We start from the raw sequence: 22,348 nt of genomic DNA on the forward strand, positions 1-22,348 counted from the left end.
TGAGCTAAACGTATTGCTGGTATATTATACAGTTAAGTGTGTAAAACTGGTTAGTGTTGGATCTGCTTTTCAGTTTTTGTTTGGTGCCCTCTTATGGTTCATTGTGATGTGGCAACCAAATTTAGCCTGTTTTAAAAGCAGGTTAATCAAGGTTCTTGAGAAGATTTTGAAACCAAACTACTGATCATACTCGTGTATTTTGTACTGTTATTGCTCACTGACTGATACATTAGAACTGTGTAAACTGGAACTGATATCTGATACTCAGTCAGAAAGAGTAGAAGTCGTACATTTACTGAAGTTATCATCGGGTTTGCAGCATTTAGGCACTGTGTTCATAACTCAAAGATAAAGATTTGATCCATATTTCCTTAATAATACATTATATATACATCTTATGTGGAGTATAGGTGTCTCAGAGTGTGTCTGATGATGTGTGGACAATTTTTAGTGAATTACACTCACATTGATCGCAAAATGTGCATAGATCCAAACAGGGTTTGTGTGCTTTTGCTATAAGGTTGTTTTTGTTAAAATGAGTCTCTGAAACCAACTAAATATTAATGTGTGTCATTTCTCTGAAGTTTTATTCATCTGAATGACTGAATTACTTCATCTGAATCATACAGGAATATGGTGATGATTGCACAACTGATGCAGTGAAACACCACCAACATAAAATATCAATACATTTTAAAAAAAAATAAAACATGACAACAAATATCATCAGCAACACATATTCATGATTTATTGCTATTTCTATTAGATAATCTATTAGCTCCATTAAATGTATTAGACAATTAAAGTTCTTACACAGATACATGCTTAACATTTCAAATGGAATTCATGCAATTCAGTAAATATGATCAAAAACAGTAAAATGTAAAAATTAATAATAAAAAGCAGATGTATAAGACAAATATTTAAAAGACTAGATTATAAACAGGTCCTGCACTGACTTCATTCAGCCTCTAGGGGGCAATCAAACTTTCTAAACACACATCTGATGTCTGATCACTTGCCTGAACATAAACAGTCAGAAAACAAACAAATAGAAAATTACACAGAAGCCTCAACAACTAAATACAATACCATATTTTTCTTGCTTTCAAAGAAATCTGCAGGAATAGAAATGGGTTGAATTTTCTGCTTGATGTTGAGGTCTTTAACCTCTGGATTCAAGGTGAGCACTAACCTTTTGTAATCCTTCTTTACTGCCAAATACAATTACTGTTGTTATTTCTTTATTCACCTAAGGGAATTTAGCAGCCTCACCTGGATAGTGGAGCCCACTGAGCCTGGAGTGAACTGTTTGGCTAAATTAAGCTAGGCTAATTCAAATCAGCTCACTTTGTTGAACACCTCCCAGGACAGACTGAACTGTCAGAAACTGATGTTTTAAAGCTGTTTGAAGGATCTTGTTATAAACTTGCCATCACCTTCAAATTATCATCATCACACAATTCTGAAGCTTTTCAAAATCTGATTCTAGGAGTTGCCAGCACTGTCTGACTTCCCCTATCCTGTTTCTCTTTTCTCTTCTACCATCAAAAAAATAATAAGCACACAGGTCAAATGTAATTAAAAGAGTGACAGTTATGAATGAAATACAAATATGCTGTTATTCACTCACATGCTGGTGACCATTCAGATAAATATTCCCTTACAGATCCAAACAAACTGCTGATATTCCTGATATTCATTCTAAAACACTCTCAGTTTAAAATACTTTTCTCACAAATCCAAACAAACCGGTTAATACAGGGATAATCAGCCCAGTTATTTACAGGATCAGACTTGTCACCAGTTATGACACAGTCCTCATCTCCTGCTCTACTGTTGGGTTCTCCACTTCCCCAGAACCTGAAAGAGAGAATCAGAGAATCCACTGTGTTTATCAGAGCAGTGAGGAGTGACAGTCATTAACTGTATCATGACCAGAGTTCAGTTCAGTGATCTCTTACCCAGTGGTCAGTGCTGAGCCGTCCACCCATTTCCAGGCCCTCTCTGTCTCACTGTCAGTCAGACCAATCCAAGCTTTCTGTCCTCGTCTCAACTTTTCAGTAAAGTTCTGTTAACAACCAGATGTACATTCTCAGAAACAGAGAGGAAAAGTAACTTACTGCATACATATATGTGCTTGTGTGGTCTGACATAAATTACCATCCCTTCCCCAAATATCTCTCTCTCTCTCTCTCTCTCTCTCTCTCTCTCTCTCTCTCTCTCTCTCTCTCTCTCTCTCTCTCTCTCACCTGTTCTTCTCTGCTGTTTATGATCACCAGGTCTGCTCCTCTCTCTCTGCAGTCCTGTTTGCTTTCACTCCAGCTCTTGTTCTCAGTAGAGATGAAGTACATACTGGTCTCAAAAAATGTCCAACCCTCCTGCACTGCCTTCACTATGAATTGAAAACATACACATAAAAGCAGAGATTCATTATACACTTAAATATCTGAGTTACTTTCTTCTTTCACAGCTGATGCTAATAATAGTACCAATACATAAACATTTATAAAATTTACAAACTGGCACAAAGTCTACCTGTATTAGCAATACAACACTATCTTGAATATTTATTACACTTATGATTTTTAAGCAATTATCTGCCAATATCGATATGATTCCGATATCATTATGCATCCCTAATTGCATCACAGTGTTCCCTTGTGGTGTTAAGAACAACTTGAAATGTAATATGATGGTCTTGAATATGGAAATATAGTTGTTTCCATATTGCAGTGCTTTTGTTCATTGATGTTTTCAGAGTATGTCAGTTACTGAGATTCACAGAATTAGCACTTCAGGATGTGTGAAATAATGTGTGGTAATCACAAGTAAATGGAGTTTAACACACTTAACACACACATGAATAAATATTACAATCACAGTTAAAGGCTTTCAAAACTGATTCCACTCATTATGTAATTATCATACCTTCACAAAGCTAAATCACATCAGCTGGACTGAGGCAACCAATTGTAAAGTGCTATAAAGCTCCACTACTGAGAGTGAGGTTTTCCATCAAAAAGCCAAAGACCACCCTTTCAATTAGGTAGTTCTTAGTAAATTACAGGATGTCAGAAAAAAGCAGGAAACATATATTTAACACCAAAGACTCCGACACTAACTATAATTTATCAGTATTTAATATTTATCTAGTGCTTGGCAGTAGTTGTCATGCTTCCCTCTGACCCTGCTGTCACCGCTTCTTAGCCTCCAGACTCCATTTCCCAGAATGCCCCGCCAGATCACATGACCCCAGACCTCCCTCACGTGACTCCCCAACGCTTCACCAAATTATTGAATCAAGTCACCCATTTAACACACTACTTAAACCCCCCCAGTCTGGCAGTTTATTGCGAAGTATTGTCTTTGTCTCACAGATCGTTAACAAGCCTTCCAGTGCGTAAGTTTGTCTGTCCATCTTTGACCTTTGCTTTGTTTGTTTTTTACCTCGCCTTAGCCTAACGTTTTGTGTATTGTTTGTATTTTAAGCTTTCTCTTCTGGTTTATGGACTCGAAAGAAAGACCTGACTGCAGAGAAGAAGTGCAGACGTTTCGCATTGTGCCTGTTTTGGCCAATAGAGGCCCCCCTAACAGCATCAGGCCATAAATCTCATTTGCCAGTCTACCCAGAGCCAGTTTATGAGGAGCCTGGCCACTTCCTATTTCCCCCATTATATTAAAAACAGGACTGCTAATCAGCAGAGGGCGCCCGCAAGTGAGGCCTCAATGAATGGGAGTAAATGGTGCTCAGTGGCTAAAAACGGAAAGTTAAAATAGTTTCTAATCACTTTCCCAGAACGTTTCTTTAATTTCAGAAAGTAGAAGGATGTATTTCACTAAAAAAACAAAGAAATCTCATCTATATGTTTCCCTTTTCTACAGTGGGTTTTGGGTAGCAGGAAGCGGGCATTACTGTTTATTATAAAACATTCAGTGACTAAGAAAACCAGCTAGCTGTTTTGATTGTTAGTAACGTTGCATTACATTTTCTCAGTCGTTTACTTTACAGGCATTTCTTTTGTCAACAAAATCACGTGTTTGTGTTCTTACTGTATTTACTAATAACATGCTGGCTTAAGCGTTTTAATAACAACACTATAAAATCGCTCAAATGATTTACTTAACTACACAATAAACAACAGGGAAAATATTATTAAAGCAAGCATTTAGTTTTTTATTCAAAAAACTGCAGAATGAAAAATCTTGGGCTCTATTTGCAATACCACCCCATGACACTAGATGGTGGCAATAATGGCAACAGCGCCACCTCCTCTTTGGGGCCTCAGCTAGGTACCACAGGAGAGCCTCGGAATGAGATCTGCAGACCACTTCTAAAACCGATAGTTCCAGTCATAAAATCTGATTGGCTGAGCCGCGTTCAAAGCCGTTAATACACAATATAGACACCAACTGACCGCCTCACAGCACCTGAACTCTGTATTACAAATGACTAGTTTTTAACTATATCATGCACTGTGGTGGTGCAGGATCTAGTATTTAAATTCCTATATAAAGCACTATGTAGAGAGCAGGGAACCATTTGAGATTCAGCCCCAGCACAAGAAGTGGGGTGCTGTGGGGTTGGTGGTAATTTGGTGACCAAAACGTACTTATAAAGTGAAGGTTTTTGCTTTAAACAGTGCTGTTTTTATATGTTCATCCTTATACAACGGAAGGTTGAAAAGTTCATGAAATGACTGCAGTGTAAGTGATTTTTTTTAAATATGTCCCTTTTAGTGATTGACTTACACACCCCTGCTCTACAGGAACTACATTTCTTGGTGACAAATTATTTTCTAAAAATTGTGTATTTTATCATTTTATGTTGGCTGCCATTTTATAACAGCAGTAAGCTTAATTCTATCACTCGCTCGTCGAGTTTTGGAGAATACTGCTGTGTAAAACTCGACCAGAAGCTACCAAGTGTCAAATGAGTCCACAACATCACCACAAAGTCTTTTGAAGACACGAGGTAACCCAGGGATTAAAAGCAGGGGTGGTTACAGGACTTGAATTGTATAGGCATATAGTTTACTTGTATGTTGGCTACTAAACGTGCTATTCTATAAATAGCACATACTTTTTAAAAACTGCATCACTTTTTCAGCCATCCATATATGACATATCAGTTTATTAAAGTGCAACAGTTACCATGATCAAAATACATGAAACTAGAACTGTCCCCCCTTTTTTATTTGATAGATTAAAAACATTGGATATTTTAATCATATATTGACCGCCAAACTGGAAATGTCTCCGGTTTTCTTTTCAGAAGTCTGGTCACCTCACTGTGGTGTCATCTCTGGCCTGCTAACTAAGTTATTGTTAGCTCAGCTGATGCCACAGAATAGCTAAGCTAATGCTAATCAGGCCTTCATGTTTATTCTGTTTATTGGTTCTGTATTTATGCCTGTATAACATGAACTAGTTTCAGATGTGAAGAGTGCAGGCCTGAGCTAAGCTAGAGCTAGCTGTTGTTAGCCTGCAGCCTTGCCTATTTGTCAGGCTGTGGCTGATACAGCCTTTAATAAAGCACAACAAACTGTGCAGTAAGCTATGTGTCTCCTATAGCATATAACACTACAATGTGTATTGCTTGCTTACAATTTCAATTTGCCTAAGTTACTCCAAAAGTTAAAGTTAACCGTCTTAAACCTTAGAGATGATTTGCTCACCCAGATTACAGAAATTCTGAAGACAGTCTTTCTGATTCTGAAGCTGACGCGTCACAGAGGCGTAACTGGTCTTCAGTTGATCTCGTTCATTTCTTACATCCAGTAATCTGGTCTGTAACTGGTCTTTCTCTGCAGTCAGGTTGGTGCAACTGGTCTGTAACTGGTCTCTCTTTGTAGTCAGGTTGTTGAACTTGATCCAAAGCACTGTGATGGCAACCAGCAGGAGAACACACAGCAGCCCCAGACACACTGCAGTCAGTCTGTAGAATCCTGAAAACAGTAACAATGAGTGAAAACAATGTACACACTTGATGTCTTGTAACTTTTTACTTATAAATATATGAATAATATATGAATAAAACGTCTATATTCATAAGCATAACCAAAGATATTTTAAAAAATGAAAAAGGAGAAGTATTTGTTCTCTATCTTTTCACATATGTAGTCTTTCAGAACTTTCTAAAGGATGCATTATTGAACAGAACAACTCTTGAATGGAAAAAGCAAAAAACTACACAGGTAGAACAGAGACTGCATCACCAAGCCTCTCTAGGAGGGGCTTGCAGGGGGCAGCAGAAGTCAAGTGCTGATGCTTGACATTTTATTCTTCACTGTAAGACAGCATAAAGCCGTTAGCTTGCAAAATCAATTCCTGAGTTTCAGATTACTTGCAAAAAGTTATACCTCAGCACTGCATCATACCTAGACAGCTCACTTTCTATCTGTAATCAGTAGCTACAGTAAATAAGTAAATACAACTCATGATTTTTTTTTTGGACATACACTCCCTGAGAACATTATTTGGTACACCCACACTCAGTGTTCAGCTCCACTTGCCGTATAGGAGCACTTTGTAGCTCTACAATTACAGATGGTAGTCTGTCTGTATCTCTGCATACTTTGTTATCTCACCCTATTCATCAGTGTTCAGGACCGCCACAGGACCACCATAGAGCAGGTATTATTTGGATGGTGGATCATTCTCAGCACTGCAGGGACATTGACGTGGTGGTGGCGTGTTAGTGTGTTGCACTGGTTTGAGTGGATCAGACAGAGCCTCAGAACAGGCTGAAAGGACTAACAAAGTATGCAAGTTTCTGTTGAAAAAGTAAGTACACCCCTGGCATCAGTTCCTGGCTTCAGTACCTTTCCTTTAGCAGAAACGACTTTAACTTTACAATAACTGTCTACCAGTTTCTGACATATACTTTTTTTGGGAAATTTTTGTCCACTGCTCCATACAGAATTTAGATCTGGTCTCAGATCTGTGCTTCTGCCTTGCCATTTGGCCATTTCTTCCTTTTGAGCCACTCCTTCGTGAATTTGCTTGTATGTTTGGTATCAACTTCAACTTCTTTGACAGATGGTCTAACATTCTCCTCAAGCACTGTTTTGACAGATAATTCATAGTTGATTCTGTGATAGGTTGGCCAGGCCCTGAGGCAGCAAAGCAGCCTTACATGAATAAACCACATAAAAGATGACAAATTTTCATTTTAAATGTCACCTGGCAAATTATATCATCTTTGTCAATCAACAATGTTAAAATGGAGATGAGACATCTTTATGTGTAAATATGGGGTGTACTTACTTCTTCACATGACTGTACCTAGCTAAATAAAATACCTTGACACAGGAAATCGTGTGAAATCAGTCTATCACATACACTGGAGATCAGGTTGGATGTAATTGCAAGGTGCTTTATTAAACACTCATAGAGAACACAATACACAGTCCAGGTAGGTGTGAGAAATCAAGACGATGCAGAAATCCAAAAAATCAGAAACAGAAAAAAAAAACAGACAAAAGGTCTAATCCAAAAAAAAGCAACAGGGGAAAACATACAACACATGGAAACTAGCTTGTATGACAGAGACTTTACAGAGTAAACTCAATTAATTTGCTTGGCTGTTTTAAGTAATCTTGTAGGTTTTGGCACCAAAATAATATCAAGATGTCTTCTGAATCTTTTCTGATAGAAATGAGTGTCAAACTAAGGCCAGTTACTGGAACTGATCCTTTCGCTAATTTAAAAGCTTTAGTTTGACACCCATCTAACATCAGGAACCCTTCCTGTCCTTTTACCTGCTTGGATCATCTGCCTCCAAGTACAACGCAATACAGTACAGTTTATACAGAAAACCTTTTTCAGAAACAGTAAAACACTTTACTGCCCGGTCCAATGCCACCTAGTCAGATTCTGCCAATGTGCTTCTCAGACTACTGTACACCAGCCTTCTTACCTAACATGTCCAGCCTTCCTTCCTGACCAACGTCACTAACCAATATAACTAAGCAAACAGTATTAAACTACGCTGTTAGCAAGGTAGGTGCAAATGTGTGCCTTTGAGAACGGTCAGTCAGCAAAACAATAGCCTAAACACCATAGCTGTGCAAGGCTGTTAAATTTAGTAAAAAGCCATTTACATGGACAGACCTACTGTATAGCTTCCTCTACTCAAACTCCACTGATTCCTCTGCCACAGAAAGCTTTAAATAACGGCAAATCATCCAGGCTACTTGTTGAGGTATAACGTAATTTAAACAATATACTTCTTCACAAATAGCAGGAATGAACCAATGAATACTTACATGGTCATGAAACTCAGTAGAACGATATGAGGAGGACCATTTAAACGCACTGCAGCAACTGTTAGTAGGTTACTTCTTACAGTCATCAACACATCAAATAGTTAGACTGAGACAAGTCTGAATATAAATACTACCAGGTCCAGCACAAGTCTGAGACCGTTAAAAACGTGTCAAGTCCAGACCTGAGTTTACTTGTGGTTTTGAAAACTTCTGCCTTAAATCACGGCAATTTTCATGGTGTGTGTCTCAAAGAGCTCTCTGCTTCAGGAGTCAGGGTTCTGCTCAGGGAATCAGACATTTTGAGGAGAGTCTCACTGTCAGAATCGCTCCAGTGCACCAAATTCCCTCAATGCACTGTAAAAACCAGTAAATGTAGACTGTTCACCATGATCCACACCAGAAACAGGGTCACACATTAAGCTCAATTTTCAAGAAAGTTTTAAAAGGAGGATGAATGCTGTATGTCATCTCACTTGCCTCTCCACATCGAAACAATATTGTTTATTATAAGCAATGTATGAGATTTTTTTTCTAGTAAGACACCAACTGAAACATTCATAGCAACCTTCCCAGACAGACAGCAAGCATATATCGGCCACAAGTCTTTTTTCCTGGCACAATATTACTGATTAAGTAAATCAGCATTACATTGCAAGGGCATGAAACTGAGTCCAGCCCTTGTCTTGTAATTGTAATGAAATTTCTGATAATTCATTAATTATGAAATGTTCACACAGTGATGCCATTGAGTTTCCTGCAGATTAGTGTATTGGTTATTAGCCTATAATGTGGTTGATGTACATCAATTCCATCAGACATTATGCATTATAGAAAGGGTCCTAATTAATATATTAAGTCATGGTATTAATTAATAGACTGAGTTAGATTTATGTTAATCATTAATGACTGCCTTTATTAATTATTCATAGTTCATTCAGTTCGTTATTAATGTATACACTTCATTATTTCCTGATGTATTAAGTATTAGTCCATGAATTAATTTACTGTGATAAAAGCATTAGTTATGTATTAACACATGCTTATTTGTGGACCAGTATTGTAAAGTGTTACCAGTGAATCACACTATATGTGAAAACACTCTTGGGGATTCAGATCAGACTTTATACGATTTGGTGAGTCAGTCCTCCTTCTTGCAGTAATTTTCCCCCTGACTGTGAGTTTGCTGTCTTCCATATTGTTTATTTCTGTTTGCTGTGAGCAGTGAGCCCTGGTTAATTTGTTAAAATATCTGATGTTTCTTGATGTAAAATTCACATCTATTTATTGCCCAAAATGATGCTTCAAAATGAGTGATGTGTCTGTTTCAGGGCTTTAAAAGCATATTGTAGTGTTTTCAAGAAATGTTTTTGATCTTCAACATTTATTTACAGTTTATGCTGTTATTGAGAAGGCAGGGCTTTTTTTACCCAGGGCAGAGCAGGAAGAACTGAGAGTCAGCTGAAAGTCAACAGAGAGCTGACACCTGAGAGAATTAGGTGTAGCTTGGCTTAGAGTGAACTGTAAACCTCTAACACGGCGTAGCTGTGGCGCACAACAGTTGGTCAATCAACCATCACTGCCTGAATGAAAGCTGTGGCTCTATTAATAGCTATGAATGCTACAATATCAACTGTCTTGTGCAAAGTTCTCAATGGGCTAGAGAGCGAAGGCCTTAAACTGGATTGCTCCTGTATGATACAGTACAATGCAAGACAAACCTGATCGTTAAGCTATAAACTTATAAGCACACATCAAAAATCTGGCTCACTTATGATTTGAGAAATCTTGAAAAAAACTTTGGTTACTGATTAAAGCTGGTTAAGCATTAATTAACATAGTAATACATGAGTAAGTGAAAAACCCCAATAAAGACTTAAACTTACTTCTGTTCTGAGGATCTGCTGTATGTGAGTGAGAGGTTTTGTCCACTTCCTCAGCATTTTTAATGTGTATATTCTCTTCAGTTACTGTACAGGAGTTCCTTCTGTTGCTCCTGGTCTGATGTGTTTCTATGTTGTCTTCATTGACGTAAATGTCTTCATGTGAGTGTCCACTGCTGTCTGAATTTCTCCCATTGTCTGCAGTAATTCCTGAATTTGCGTATATATTCTCCATCATTTCCATTCTGCTCTGACTGATGTTAACTTTAATAACTCTGAAAACTCTAAAAGTGACTCTGTATGTCAGGTTAATGCTACCGCTGACAGCAAGTCACAGCAGAATATGTTCAACTGTGATAGTAATCAGTCTTCTCTAAACTAAGAACGCTGTGTTAGATAGTGACGCTGGCCACAGATGTGAGACTGTGAAGATGTTTAACATGTGTGAGTCACATGGTACATGTGCAGAAACGTCTTGAAGTCTTGAAGTTCGTCAGCTTAATTCAACCTCTTGGTAATCTCTTCACTTATGAGGATATTCTTATGCAGATGTTCAGAGCTGGGTTTGCAGCTGTGCGCATATTGGATTCAGTTCAAAAACTAAAAATAACATTAGCTTTTGGATTTGTCCTGCCTGGTAAATTATACAGCAATGTGTGTGTGTAACCAAAGTCCTTAAGAATGGAGAGAAGTCCATAAACCCCAAACTAAAAGCCACAATAACGTTTCAAAATCAAATTTGAAATCGCTGGTGAAATCTAACAAAAACAGCATAAACAGTGTGTAGTGTTTGTTTCATCCTGTTCTGTTCACTCTATAAAGACTCTACAGAATACCAGATATCCAGATAGTATTAATTCCTTTTGTTCATCAACTCAGACGTTCTCACTGACTGACTTACATAACCCCCCACCCATGACGATGCTGTCAACTGCCAAACTATTCTCATGATGCACCTTTATGAGTTTCATGGCTTTGTTGGCTCTTTTGACTAGCAGTGGTACTGTACAATGACTATCTACCACCTGAAACTCCAGCTGGTACAATTTCTGATTTCTTGGATTTCTTAATTTCACTTCGCATTTTCCAGGTGGTCTCAGTTTGCTTTTCAATAAGTGCATGCATCGTTCTCTCTTGAGTAGCCAAGTCGCTGGTTGAAGTATAAAGCCCACCACCCAAAAGGCCCAGCATGGGGGAGCGGTGCAGTGCCATATAGGCGGTGGGAGATGGCAGGAAGGTCCTTGGCGACATAGAACCCTGCAGCAGAAACTGGCTCTTGGCGCGTTTAATGTAACCTCAATGAGGGGAAGGAGCCAGAGCTTGTGCTGGAGATTGAGAGGTATCAATTAGATATAGTTGGGCTCACCTCTACCCACAGTGTCAGCTCTGGAACCAAACTCCTTGATAGGGGTTGGTCGCTCTACTACTCAGAGGTTGCACAGGGCCTGAGGCGCTGAGGGGGTGTAGGGATACTTAAAAGTCCCTGAGTGGCTGCCGTGCAGTTGGAGTTTGTCCCGGTGGACAAGAGGGTCACCTCAATGTGAATTAAAATTGCAGGGAGGAAAACTCGGACTGTTGTTGTGCTTATGCATTATGCATGTTGGCAAAGACTGGGAAACCTGGAAGGGGAATATTTGCTAGTCATGAATTGTCCATAATGAACACCAAGTTCGAATACAAGGACATTCATAAGTGTCTTTGGTACCAGAGCTCCTTGGGTCAAATGTCAATGATTGACTTTGTTGTCCTTTCATCTGGTATGGGACCATATGTTCTGGACACTTGGGTGAAGAGAGGTGCTGAGCTGTCAATTAATCATTATCTGGTGGTGAGTTGTATCAGATTGCAGGGAAGACTGGTAGCCCCAAGCAAATAGTCAGGGTATTCTGGGAACGACTTGCAGAGGCCCCTGTTTGGAATGATATTTACTCCCACCTCCGTGAGAACTTTTCTCATGTGGGGGACATGGAGGGGGACATGGAGTCCAATGGACCTTGTTCACAACCTCCATTGTGTAGCTGTGACCAAAAGCTTGTTGGTGACTGTCAGAGCGGCAACCCAAGAAACCCCTGGTGGACACTGGTAGTGAGGGAGGTGGACAAGGACTGGATGTCCCAGTGGACTCCCAAATTAGCAGATAGGTAATGACAGGTAAAGAAGATGGTAGCCACAGCAGTGGCTGAAGCTAGATCTAGAGCATGGGAAGAGTTTGGTGAGGCCTTGGAAAAAGGTTGGCTTCAAGTAGGTTCTGTATAACTGTCCACCAAGTAGGGGGTGCCAGGGCCGCTACTCTGGCCCATGCGATCTCTGTACTCCTGGAGTAAGAGTTGTTTCCGTATACTTCACATTAAGTGAACTTATTGTCATGAGCTTTGGCTAATGACTGAAAGAATGAGATCATGAATACAAGTGGTGGAAATGAGCTTTCTTTGTCGGGTGGCGGGCTACACTCTACTAGATAGGGTGAGGAGCTCGGTCATCCAGGAGGAGCTCAGAGTAGAGCTACTACACCTCCACATTGAGAGGAGCCAGTTGAGGTGGTTTGGGCAAATGATCAGGATACCCCCTGGGCACCTCCTGTTGGAGGTTTACCAGGCATGGCCTACTGGGCAGAGACCCTGAGGTCGTCCTAGGGTCGCTGGAGGGTTTATGTCTCTAAGATAGCCTGGGAGTAGCTTTGGGTCCCGTGTAATGAGCTGGAGAAAGCTGCGGGAGACAGGGCTGCCTGGGATTCTCTTCTCTCCCAACCGTTACAGCGACCCTATCTGGATTAAGCGGTTTAAGATGATGATGATGATGATGATGATGACTATGGATGGTCCAAAGTGTTTATCTGCTTGTAAATTTCCACCAGGTGTATGATGGGGAAATCTAGTTGCTGGCTTGTAAATAGCAACACTGCAAGATTCCTAGTCTTTTGCAAAATCATAGTCGGTGACTAAAAACCGTGACACTGTCTTTAGATGTGAGGGGGTGTCAGACTTTAGTCTTTCAAAAGTGTTTTCAAAGTCTTTTCAAAGTCTTCTAGTGTATGGTTAGCATTACAGAGTCAGAAATGTTCACAGCGGTAGTGATAGGACCCAGACGTCTGAAGAGTTTAATGACTCTAAAAGCTCCATCACAGAAAGTTATTACACAAAATGGTTTTTAATACGCTGTCTGATGTCTGAGACATTGTTTTAGGATAGTTTTCTGATAATGTTTTGGCCAAAAACATCTTGTTAATCCATTTATTTGAATCCATTCATTGCAGACCGGTACATGCAGGGCACTATAAGGCAAAATTGTCTGCAAAGAAAACGCAATTTTTCAGATCTTCCACTGATTTACCATCATCAACATTACATATAAAACTAAGAAGACGTGTTAGGTTCACTGGTGGTTTTGGATAGTACATAAAATTGCTTCATTTGTGTTGTAGGTATTGTGATTCCTGGTTTCTATTACCACCACTGTACAGAAATAAATTGTTAAATTTCTCTACAGTTAAACATTTTACATCAAACCACTCTGAATGACTTTGTTTACATTGCAACTACAGAATCATGCAAATAATCAAAAATTGGTGGAATTCTCCTTTAACTGATTTTAACTGACGTTAGTTTAGACTAACAAAATCATTATTTTGCATCAAGTCAAACTTCAAAAACACTTTGTCACCTTTTGCCTTTTTCCATTTTTGTACAGTGTTATTTAAATTATCAACCAAAGAATAACGAACAACTTACAATATGAAACAAAACCACAGAGCAAATTAATATTTACTACTTCATAGATTTACATAAAATACTTTAATGCCAACAGTTGTTAGTGTTTCTGTGGTGGCTGTGTTGTGATTCAACTCGTCAGTGAATTAGCGAGACTTTTATGGGTTGATCTAAGCATCAGAAGAGGGAATATTTCAGAGTCATGGCCCACCAGAAGCCGGATAGTCACCCCATCTTAGAAGGTTATGAGATCCTGAACAACTACATATTCAGGGTCATCCGCGTGTTTTATGTAATGTGTTACTGTTATTGTCCACTTAGAACTCTGCAAACTGGAACTGGTTAATCTTTTCTCACTGTAGCTTAAAAAAACCTATTTTAGGTTCCTCAGTTGAACTGTGTTTTTTTTCTTCAATGATAAAATGTGTATGATATGCAGGATGATAAGCAAAGTGCATTGTCATCTTCAAAGCTGAGCAGTCAAATCAACATTTCTAAATGGTTTTAGTGTCTTAATGCTGTTTTTCACTGGAGCAGTTGCACATGGTTTTATCTTGACACGGCTGTGTTCATAGAGAGGTGTAAAGTTTTTTTTTTCACAGCAGTTCATCTCACACATCTCTTGCTCAACAGCCACCACAGTTTACGTTTTACACTCTGAAAGCCAACAGTGTCCTTACTACTTCTTAACACACTCAAGCATTCATTCATATAATAATTACATAATATGACTTCAGTGTTTACAAGGATTATGTTATGATCTATTTAAACCCAAGGCATTAATAGATATAGTAATAAACTAAATGTATACAATTTATCAACTTGTATAGGTAAAGGTTAAAACAAGATTTATCACGATTTTTTATTTTATTTTATTAAACACTTTATTAAAATGCTGTCCCCTGTTTTCATGTCACTATTGAAACACACAGTGTTTCTCAACATCAAGAACACTAAGAACTGAGATGCATTCTTGGGAAGAATGTTCTTGACAAGTTACCGTGTGATAACAATCTCAGAAGAACACAAGGAGCGAGGCTGCACATACAGCAGTTTGAGATGTGCTGTGTTCATGCTATTGCGCAGTTCAGCTATTGCTATTCTGCTGATTTTACCAGCATTAAAATACCATTTAGTGGCCCATAACTTTAGACTATTAACTTTATAACTTTAGACACACAGAATCCAAAAAACATATCGTACAAATACTTTTATACAGTACAATTAACAAAAAAGAATCTAAAATTATCATTGCGCTGTGTTTCTTTGCTAGAATAAAGCCTAAGTTCATCAGCTACAACCATGACTGCAGCGGTATGTTGAGCCAACAGCTGGATGAATCATGATTAAAAGCCTGGATTTCTAATAAATGAGTGTAACTGCAGGGTAAGGGGCAGCTCGAGAAATAAAAGCAGACTCTACTGGTTCCCAAACGGCTCTTCATTCTGCAGCACGTCATTTTTTATACCAAAATCAGCCAAATTAAATATTATCTATCATTTAATTTTTAGTCTTAGTCTACTTGTTAATTAATGAATGGACAAAAATGGGGGCGGGGGTCCTGTGATTTTCAGCTACAGCTTCATGAGATCTAAAAATAAATAAATCAGTAAATAAGTCAGCTCCTCAATGAGAGACGACATTCACCTAACTGAATTAAAGAGCTGACTTGTTTGTGAATGACACATCACTACAACTGCTATGTATCTCATATAGAGTAAACCTTTATATATGCTCCCTGGCTCAGTTGGGTGGCTCCCTCTTGTGGTTGTTGAGCTACATGCACTTACACGGGTCTCTTTTCTTTCCTGTAACTCAGGTTAAGAGGAGATTCCAGCAGTGAGTTTGGCGTGGACACAAAAACAGCCATACAGAAAAGTACTTCATCCTGACTGTGAAGTATGGTGGTGGATCTGTGATACTGTTGAATTGATTAATGGTATCACAGATTCCATCAAGTACCAGCAGAAATAAAATCAAAATCTGCCTACCTGTCAGGAAGCTTAAACTGGGCCATAGTTTGGATCTTCAAGCAGGACAATGATCCAAAGCACACCTCAAAACAACACAAAAATGGTTCACTGACCACAGAATTAAGGTTTTGCCATAGCCACCCCAGTCCCCTGACCTAAACCCCATAGAAAACCCATGGGATGAGCTGAAGAGCCACAGTGTGGTCCTCGGAATCTGAAGGATCTGGAGTGGTTGTGTATGGAGGAATGGTCTCAGATCCTTTACTATGTGTTCTCCACTCTTATTAATAGTATAGGAGAAGAGCTGTTTTGTATCTTTGCAAAGGGAGGCTGGATAAAGTATTAAATGAAGGGATGCCAATAATTGTGGCACGCACAGATTTGAGAAAAATACTTAGTTCCTGATAAGATTTAGGGCTTTTTTCAAACCATTGTACTTCAAAAAAGGTAAGATTTTTGTTAATATTTGATTGAAAGATCTAAAGGATCAGCAATGTAGAATGTCTTTCACAGCCTGCTTTGCTTATGTTTACCAGGTGTGCCAATGTCTGTGAGTGGCACTGTGCAGATATGAAAAGATTACATAAATTCTACATCCCTATTTAAGCCCACTAGCAATAAAGTTGCTATAGCGTGCTATATTATTCCCAATATTCCCAAGCAAATCATCGTTAAAGACATCATCAAGAAAGATGTTGCCATTAGTTGGGAAGAGTTGATGCAACAAGTAGTGATTATACTGAAGGTTCAAGGGCTTCCTAAAGTTCTCAGGGACAACATTGTTAAACAACATTCAAATAGAAAAGCCATAACAAAAACCTTAAAGGTGAAAGAGTCAAAATGAACTGAAATGATTTATTTAACTCTCGACAGTGACCAGCAGAGTTTCATTTAGTTTGACAGCATTAATCAGGTGGGCAGAGATTATGCTAACACTGCTTGAGAGAAGATCAAAATGATAGAGCTTACATCTCAACAGAGCACACTGGGTGCAGCTCTTTTCATAGCTAAAGCAATAATTTCACAAGATGTTAACAACAGTGAATATCATGGCTATCAGCTGGTGTATCTCAGGGCGGCTGTGCTTGCTTTCAGGAACCTAGCTAAAAGATATAAGCACCAAGAGAGGACTACAATACTGCTGTCCCCAAGATAAAATATTCTACTTAGTAAATTATGATGGGATCATGCATCAAACTACTGTATCTTTCTCTTTTCCAGACAGACTGCAAAGCTTCAAGCCTATGAACACCTGACATTTATTTCACATTGATTTGCTGCTCGAGAATAGTCAAGAGTGTTCTGTTTTCCTTTACAATGAGCTGTAATGAGGCAAATATCACCTCCACAGCTGCATTTAAGGTGGAACGAAAAGCTGGAATAAGAAGTCAACTTCAGTTTCTACCAGCAGAGCAACCATAAATACAAGTTAAGATTGTACTATGAACAGTGGAAGTCATATCAACAGATCAAGAAACGCTGCCGACTTCTCTGAACTCAAGCTCATCTGAAACAGACTGATGAACAGTGGAACTGCGTATTATGGTTTGACGAGTCAAACTTTCAGATTGTTTATGAAATAATGGATGTTGGGTTCTCTGGGCCAAAGAAGAAAAGGACCATCTAGATTTGTACCAGCATAAAGTTCACAAGCCAGGGTCTGTCATGATTATTAGTGGGTAACTTGCACATCTGTGAAGACACCATTAACACTGGACACGTTTTTGAGCAGCATATGCTGCTTCTACATGGTGTCATTTTCAGTGGCATCAATACTAATTTCACCATAGCAACGCCAAACCACATTTTGCACACGTTGCAACAGCAAGCTTTCATCATCAGATAGAGTGCAGGTGTTAAACTGGCCTTCCTGCAGTCCAAACCTGTCTCTCATTGGTGTCTTATTAAGCTTGATAACGAAGGCCCTGTAAGGCTGCACAGCTGAAGACTTTTACAATAAAAGAATGAAAAAAAGTTCAGCTTTCTAACCTGGATCAGTTTGTGTCTTCAGACCCCAAGAGATCATTAGTGTTGTTAAAAGGAACAGTGAAGTAAAACTAAAGTAAACATGCTCCATGCTTTTGTACTGTGTTCAATATAATACAGGTCAAACAGAAATACTAATCATTCTGTTTTTATTAACATTTTCTACACTGTACAAACTATTTTGGAAATGGGTTTGTATAACCATGTAGTTTACTGTCTAAAATGACCAGTGAATGTAAAAGGGTCTTCTGAGTTTTTATATGTAATGTTGATGAAAACTATTCATAACCATTTTATGTAATAACCATGATGTAGCTTTCAGAGTCAATAAACACTGTGTTATCTGGTTCCTGACACCACCACTGTGAACAATTCAAACGTGGGAAGTTTCTCTAGAACAGAGAAACTTCTCTGAATGAATTTGCATATTTTGCTGAAATTGAGAAAAATCTGTGGAATTCCCCTTTAAAATGACTGGAAGTTATCTACAGTGACACAGAGGTCAGTGGAAAAGCTGAAGATGCAGATTACTGACCTGTATACTGAGGATCTGCTGAATGTGAATAAGAGGTCTTGTCCCCTTGATCAGCATTCCTGTAATGAACAGCTTGATTTTGAGTTTGTATATTGTCTGCAACAAATCCTGTGTTTACATATATATCCTCCGTCATCTCCATTCTGCTCTGACAGAAGTTTCAGTAATGAATAAGTCTATATGACACAGTTAGCTCTGTAAACACCTGTGTGGTGATAACTCTGGTGTGTGGAAGTGTGAGGTGATGCAGATGGAGGGCAGGAAGTCACAGAGGAACTTTAGCTCTGCAGACATTTAGTTTTCTTCTTATTAAAGTTAAAATTATTTACAATTCTTCTACAACCATACCGGTTGGGAGCGGTAATGACCTTAGTTGGAACGCTGGGGTCGGGAAAGCTCCTGGACCTTAAGGGTGGGGTGAAGGAGCTAAGGATGGACCCCGAGTATTGAGGACATTAGGGGTCTCTGTTTGCTTGAGGCCTGTAAATGCTTTGCGAACCCTCTTAGGGCTAAATTGCCTACTGGATAAAGACCGTGGACAAACTGCAATCCTGGTTTAAAACAGCATTTTAAAGTCTAGGTCCTCCTCCATCCCTGGTTCATTTTGTGAGTCAAAATAAACTAGCTGAAGGTGGCTGTAGTATTGTTGGGGTGACTCTTGCCTATGTTGTTTAACTGTCAGAGCCGCAATTAAGCCTGTTTGTGCCAAATCGTTGGAAAATTCCTCTATCAGGGCCTGACAAAGAACATCATAGTGAGATCTAACACTGTTAGGCTGACGCTCAATGAAGTCTCTGACTTCTCGGCTGGAAGTTCTTTTGATTAAGTAAATTTTGTTCTCTACCGTGGCATTTGGGAATCATGGTTGTGTGATTTGTCACCAGGTCTTTAGTTATTTTTGTTGCTACAGACTATAATTTACTAGTCACGCTCCCTGGCAGATGAAAACAATGGTCTTCTATTACTTAAATCAAGCACCGCTCTATAACTGCCTTGGTACTATTTAGCTATTACGTTAATGTCAAGCAGTACCGCGTGGGTGTTAGTTACTTTTATACACAGACTTTGGATTTAACAAGGGCTTTATATTATAAATATAGGAACAACACGCTCTAGGCTGGTGGATGGGTGGGACCCTGGACTGACAGTTAAAGACCTCTTGGGCTGTATCAGAATTGAGCATCCTAGGGAGGCGTCACTCGTATTGGTGTTCACCTTGGGGAGACCCAAAACTGACCAACTACAGGTGCAATAACTCGAAGGGAGGGTCCCTCTAGGTGGTTTGGTCCAAAAGGGAAGAGAACTCAAAATCAGAGAATAAAGACCCATGTTACTGAATCCAACTGCCCCCTCCCCCACACCCCACCCCCACTCAGGCTCAGATGGGACCAGGTTCAGATGCAATAAACCCAAGATTGAGAACCTTCTACCAATGGATACACCAACTCCCAAAGGGGGAGACTCAAAATTGAGTGGATAAAGACCCACGTTGCTGAGTCCAAACTGAACGCTGTTTAAAAGATGCACTGTTGGCAGTGGACCTTCAGGTCGCCCGCAGGAAGGACCAGAGCCAGGTACAATAAACCACCAAAATTGAGAGACCCCGTCAATGGAAGCACCTACAGTGCCAAAGCAGAGGCAAATGGACCCGAGCACCATGAAACAGACAAGCCGCAACGGTGGACCTAGTGGAAGCCACAACTAGTAGATTCTGCCAGTGAATGCTACAGCAATTTGACCTGCTAAGCTCTACTTATGAAATATTAGAATGGTTATCAGTAATGGCTGAGTGAACTAAATGCGAAAACTGTAACTTATGGCTCAATTTAGAGGTAATTCAAGTGTAATGTAACAAAGTTATACCATGAGTACCTGAGGATATTATAAACTTTATTCAGTTATATCTGACTTACAGAATTATTTAAGGCAGTGTGGAAACAGGGTGTACTCGCAAGGTGAAATACAGTTACACCAGTGACTAGAGATCACTAAGTGAAAACAGGGAACAGCCAACACCAAAGCTCACTTCACTAGATGTCTATTAACACGGGACAGCACAATGTTGACAATGGCACAGATCCAAAGCTTTACAATAAAATAGGTAGAGCACTGTTCAGCAAAATCACACAGTTGAAACCCCAAGAGCATTTATCGAACACAAACAGGGTAAACAGGGTAACACAGAATCAAAACTGTATTAGCAAGACAACAAGATTCCCGACTTAAGTCTCATCCGACTCAACTCCCTTCTGAACTTAAGTTGTGATTCTCAGTTTATCCTCCACAGTGCTAAACACACACACGTTCACTCCAATAATCTTTTATGAGGAGATGATGCGAGATTAACTTCTACTTATAGCGCATTAAATCCAACACCTGAGAGCACCTCTATCTGCAATATGCTAAATTGGACACCTGAGGGCGCCAAAGAGCACTTCTATTTGCAGTGCATTAGTTCAAACGCTACAAACACGTGGTGCCCAGTGATCGTTGATTTCTATAGACCATTGTAAGCAAGCCAAGTTTAATTCCTTCCTGCTCTAGTTTACATTCACCTTTCCCAGCTGGGGGCTAGTGTTCTTGTGTTAGCCACGTAGCAAAAAGAAACATTATTCTAACATAAAATCGGTTTAACTTTCAAAACCAAGGAATGGACAACTAGGATATTCATGTATGTTTCAGAAAAGACAGTTTAACCCTTGTTACCTGATACACAACACATGTAAAAGAACACAGGTAACATTTGCCTGTAATATCTGGATATTGCTGGTTACGAATACATTCAAACAGGGCCGTTACCCAATGTATGAAGAACTAAAATCAACAACAAAAGAAAAAGAAAGAAAAGAAAACCACATTCAGGATATATATTTGTCAGCGGTCTAAACTCACTACAAAGAAATGGTTGCATTTGTCTGTTATCAAAGTTACACACTATGTCTTTCTAGCACTTAGCAGGAGAAAAAGATACAGGTTTTAACTAACACACACAACAAAAAGATTAATAAAACAAGTCGTATTACTTACAGATTATATAAATGTTGATAATCAAGCAGACAACGCAACAAGTTTTCTTGGGTTCTTATAAGCAAATGTCTTTACGGTGGCAGTGTGTTGTGTCTCATTCTCACCACTTGAGGGTGCTGTGGCTTCATATCTAAATTGTCACTAAAATCGGGCTACCTCTGTTATAGATTCTCATAACAACCTCGTTTTTGGGGTCTCCAGACTTCATGAAATGAACCCTGTTGAATGGTGGCAATCCGGAGTTGATGCTCATTTTACAAATTTGATATAAGTAAGAGTCTTGGTAAAACTCTGTAGCTGGATTCCAGGTAGGAATTTATGGCTGCCTGGCGTGCCTTTTGAGGCAGAAGGTTGATAACCTCCTGTGGTGTCCATGCTTGGTCCCAGGGTAACTTCCTTTTAAGCTGTAAAACTTGTTAGACAATATAATCCTGTTTATGGCTTCTAGCGCAGACTTTGTGGAGCTAAAGCTTTTAGTTTGGTAATGTGGGGGGTTCTTGTAAACAAGAGTGACTTTGCCTCAACCAGATGGTGGTGTTCACAACAGTTCTAATGATGTGACATTTATTACATAATGTAAAATTATACAGGATGAAAATGTTTCATGAAGTGGGATGTAACAGATACAGTCATGTTTCATAAAATAAAAGCTAATTATACTATATGGTGTATTTGGCTAACTGGAGTAAATGATACAGGTAAAAAAGGGACATTTGAAAATGTTTAAATTAATCTGTTAATACCCAAAACAAATTTCGATTTCGATTGAGAATTTTTGCTTTACGTTGATCAAACCATATGGCTAAAAAGTGAGTTTTCATCATTTATGATATTAAATTCAGTCTTTTGGCCATGTGGGATTATAGATTTTTAACAAAATAATACAAAATCCAAATTTTATTATGAGCAAAAGTATGAAAACTATGTTTGTTTTTTTAGTTTTTTTAAACAAACAAAACTGATTAAAATA

At 39.0% G+C, this 22,348-nt stretch overlaps 1 protein-coding gene across 1 annotated transcript in view; it reads right to left on the bottom strand.

Moving 5' to 3' along the window:
* Positions 1-586: 586 nt before the first annotated feature.
* LOC118801854 (CD209 antigen-like protein A) overlaps positions 587-22,348 on the bottom strand; it is a 33,646-nt gene continuing 11,884 nt past the window's right edge. The window contains exons 2-5 of the mRNA XM_036562245.1: positions 5,679-5,948; positions 2,253-2,395; positions 1,965-2,071; positions 587-1,863 (exon numbers count right to left, since the gene is read on the bottom strand). Coding sequence (XP_036418138.1) covers positions 1,716-1,863; positions 1,965-2,071; positions 2,253-2,395; positions 5,679-5,948 — 668 coding nt within the window. The 3' untranslated portion in view covers positions 587-1,715. The remainder of the gene's footprint in view (positions 1,864-1,964; positions 2,072-2,252; positions 2,396-5,678; positions 5,949-22,348) is intronic.

This window comes from Colossoma macropomum, unplaced genomic scaffold (assembly GCF_904425465.1).
Source record: "Colossoma macropomum unplaced genomic scaffold, Colossoma_macropomum, whole genome shotgun sequence".
Lineage (NCBI taxonomy): Eukaryota > Metazoa > Chordata > Actinopteri > Characiformes > Serrasalmidae > Colossoma > Colossoma macropomum.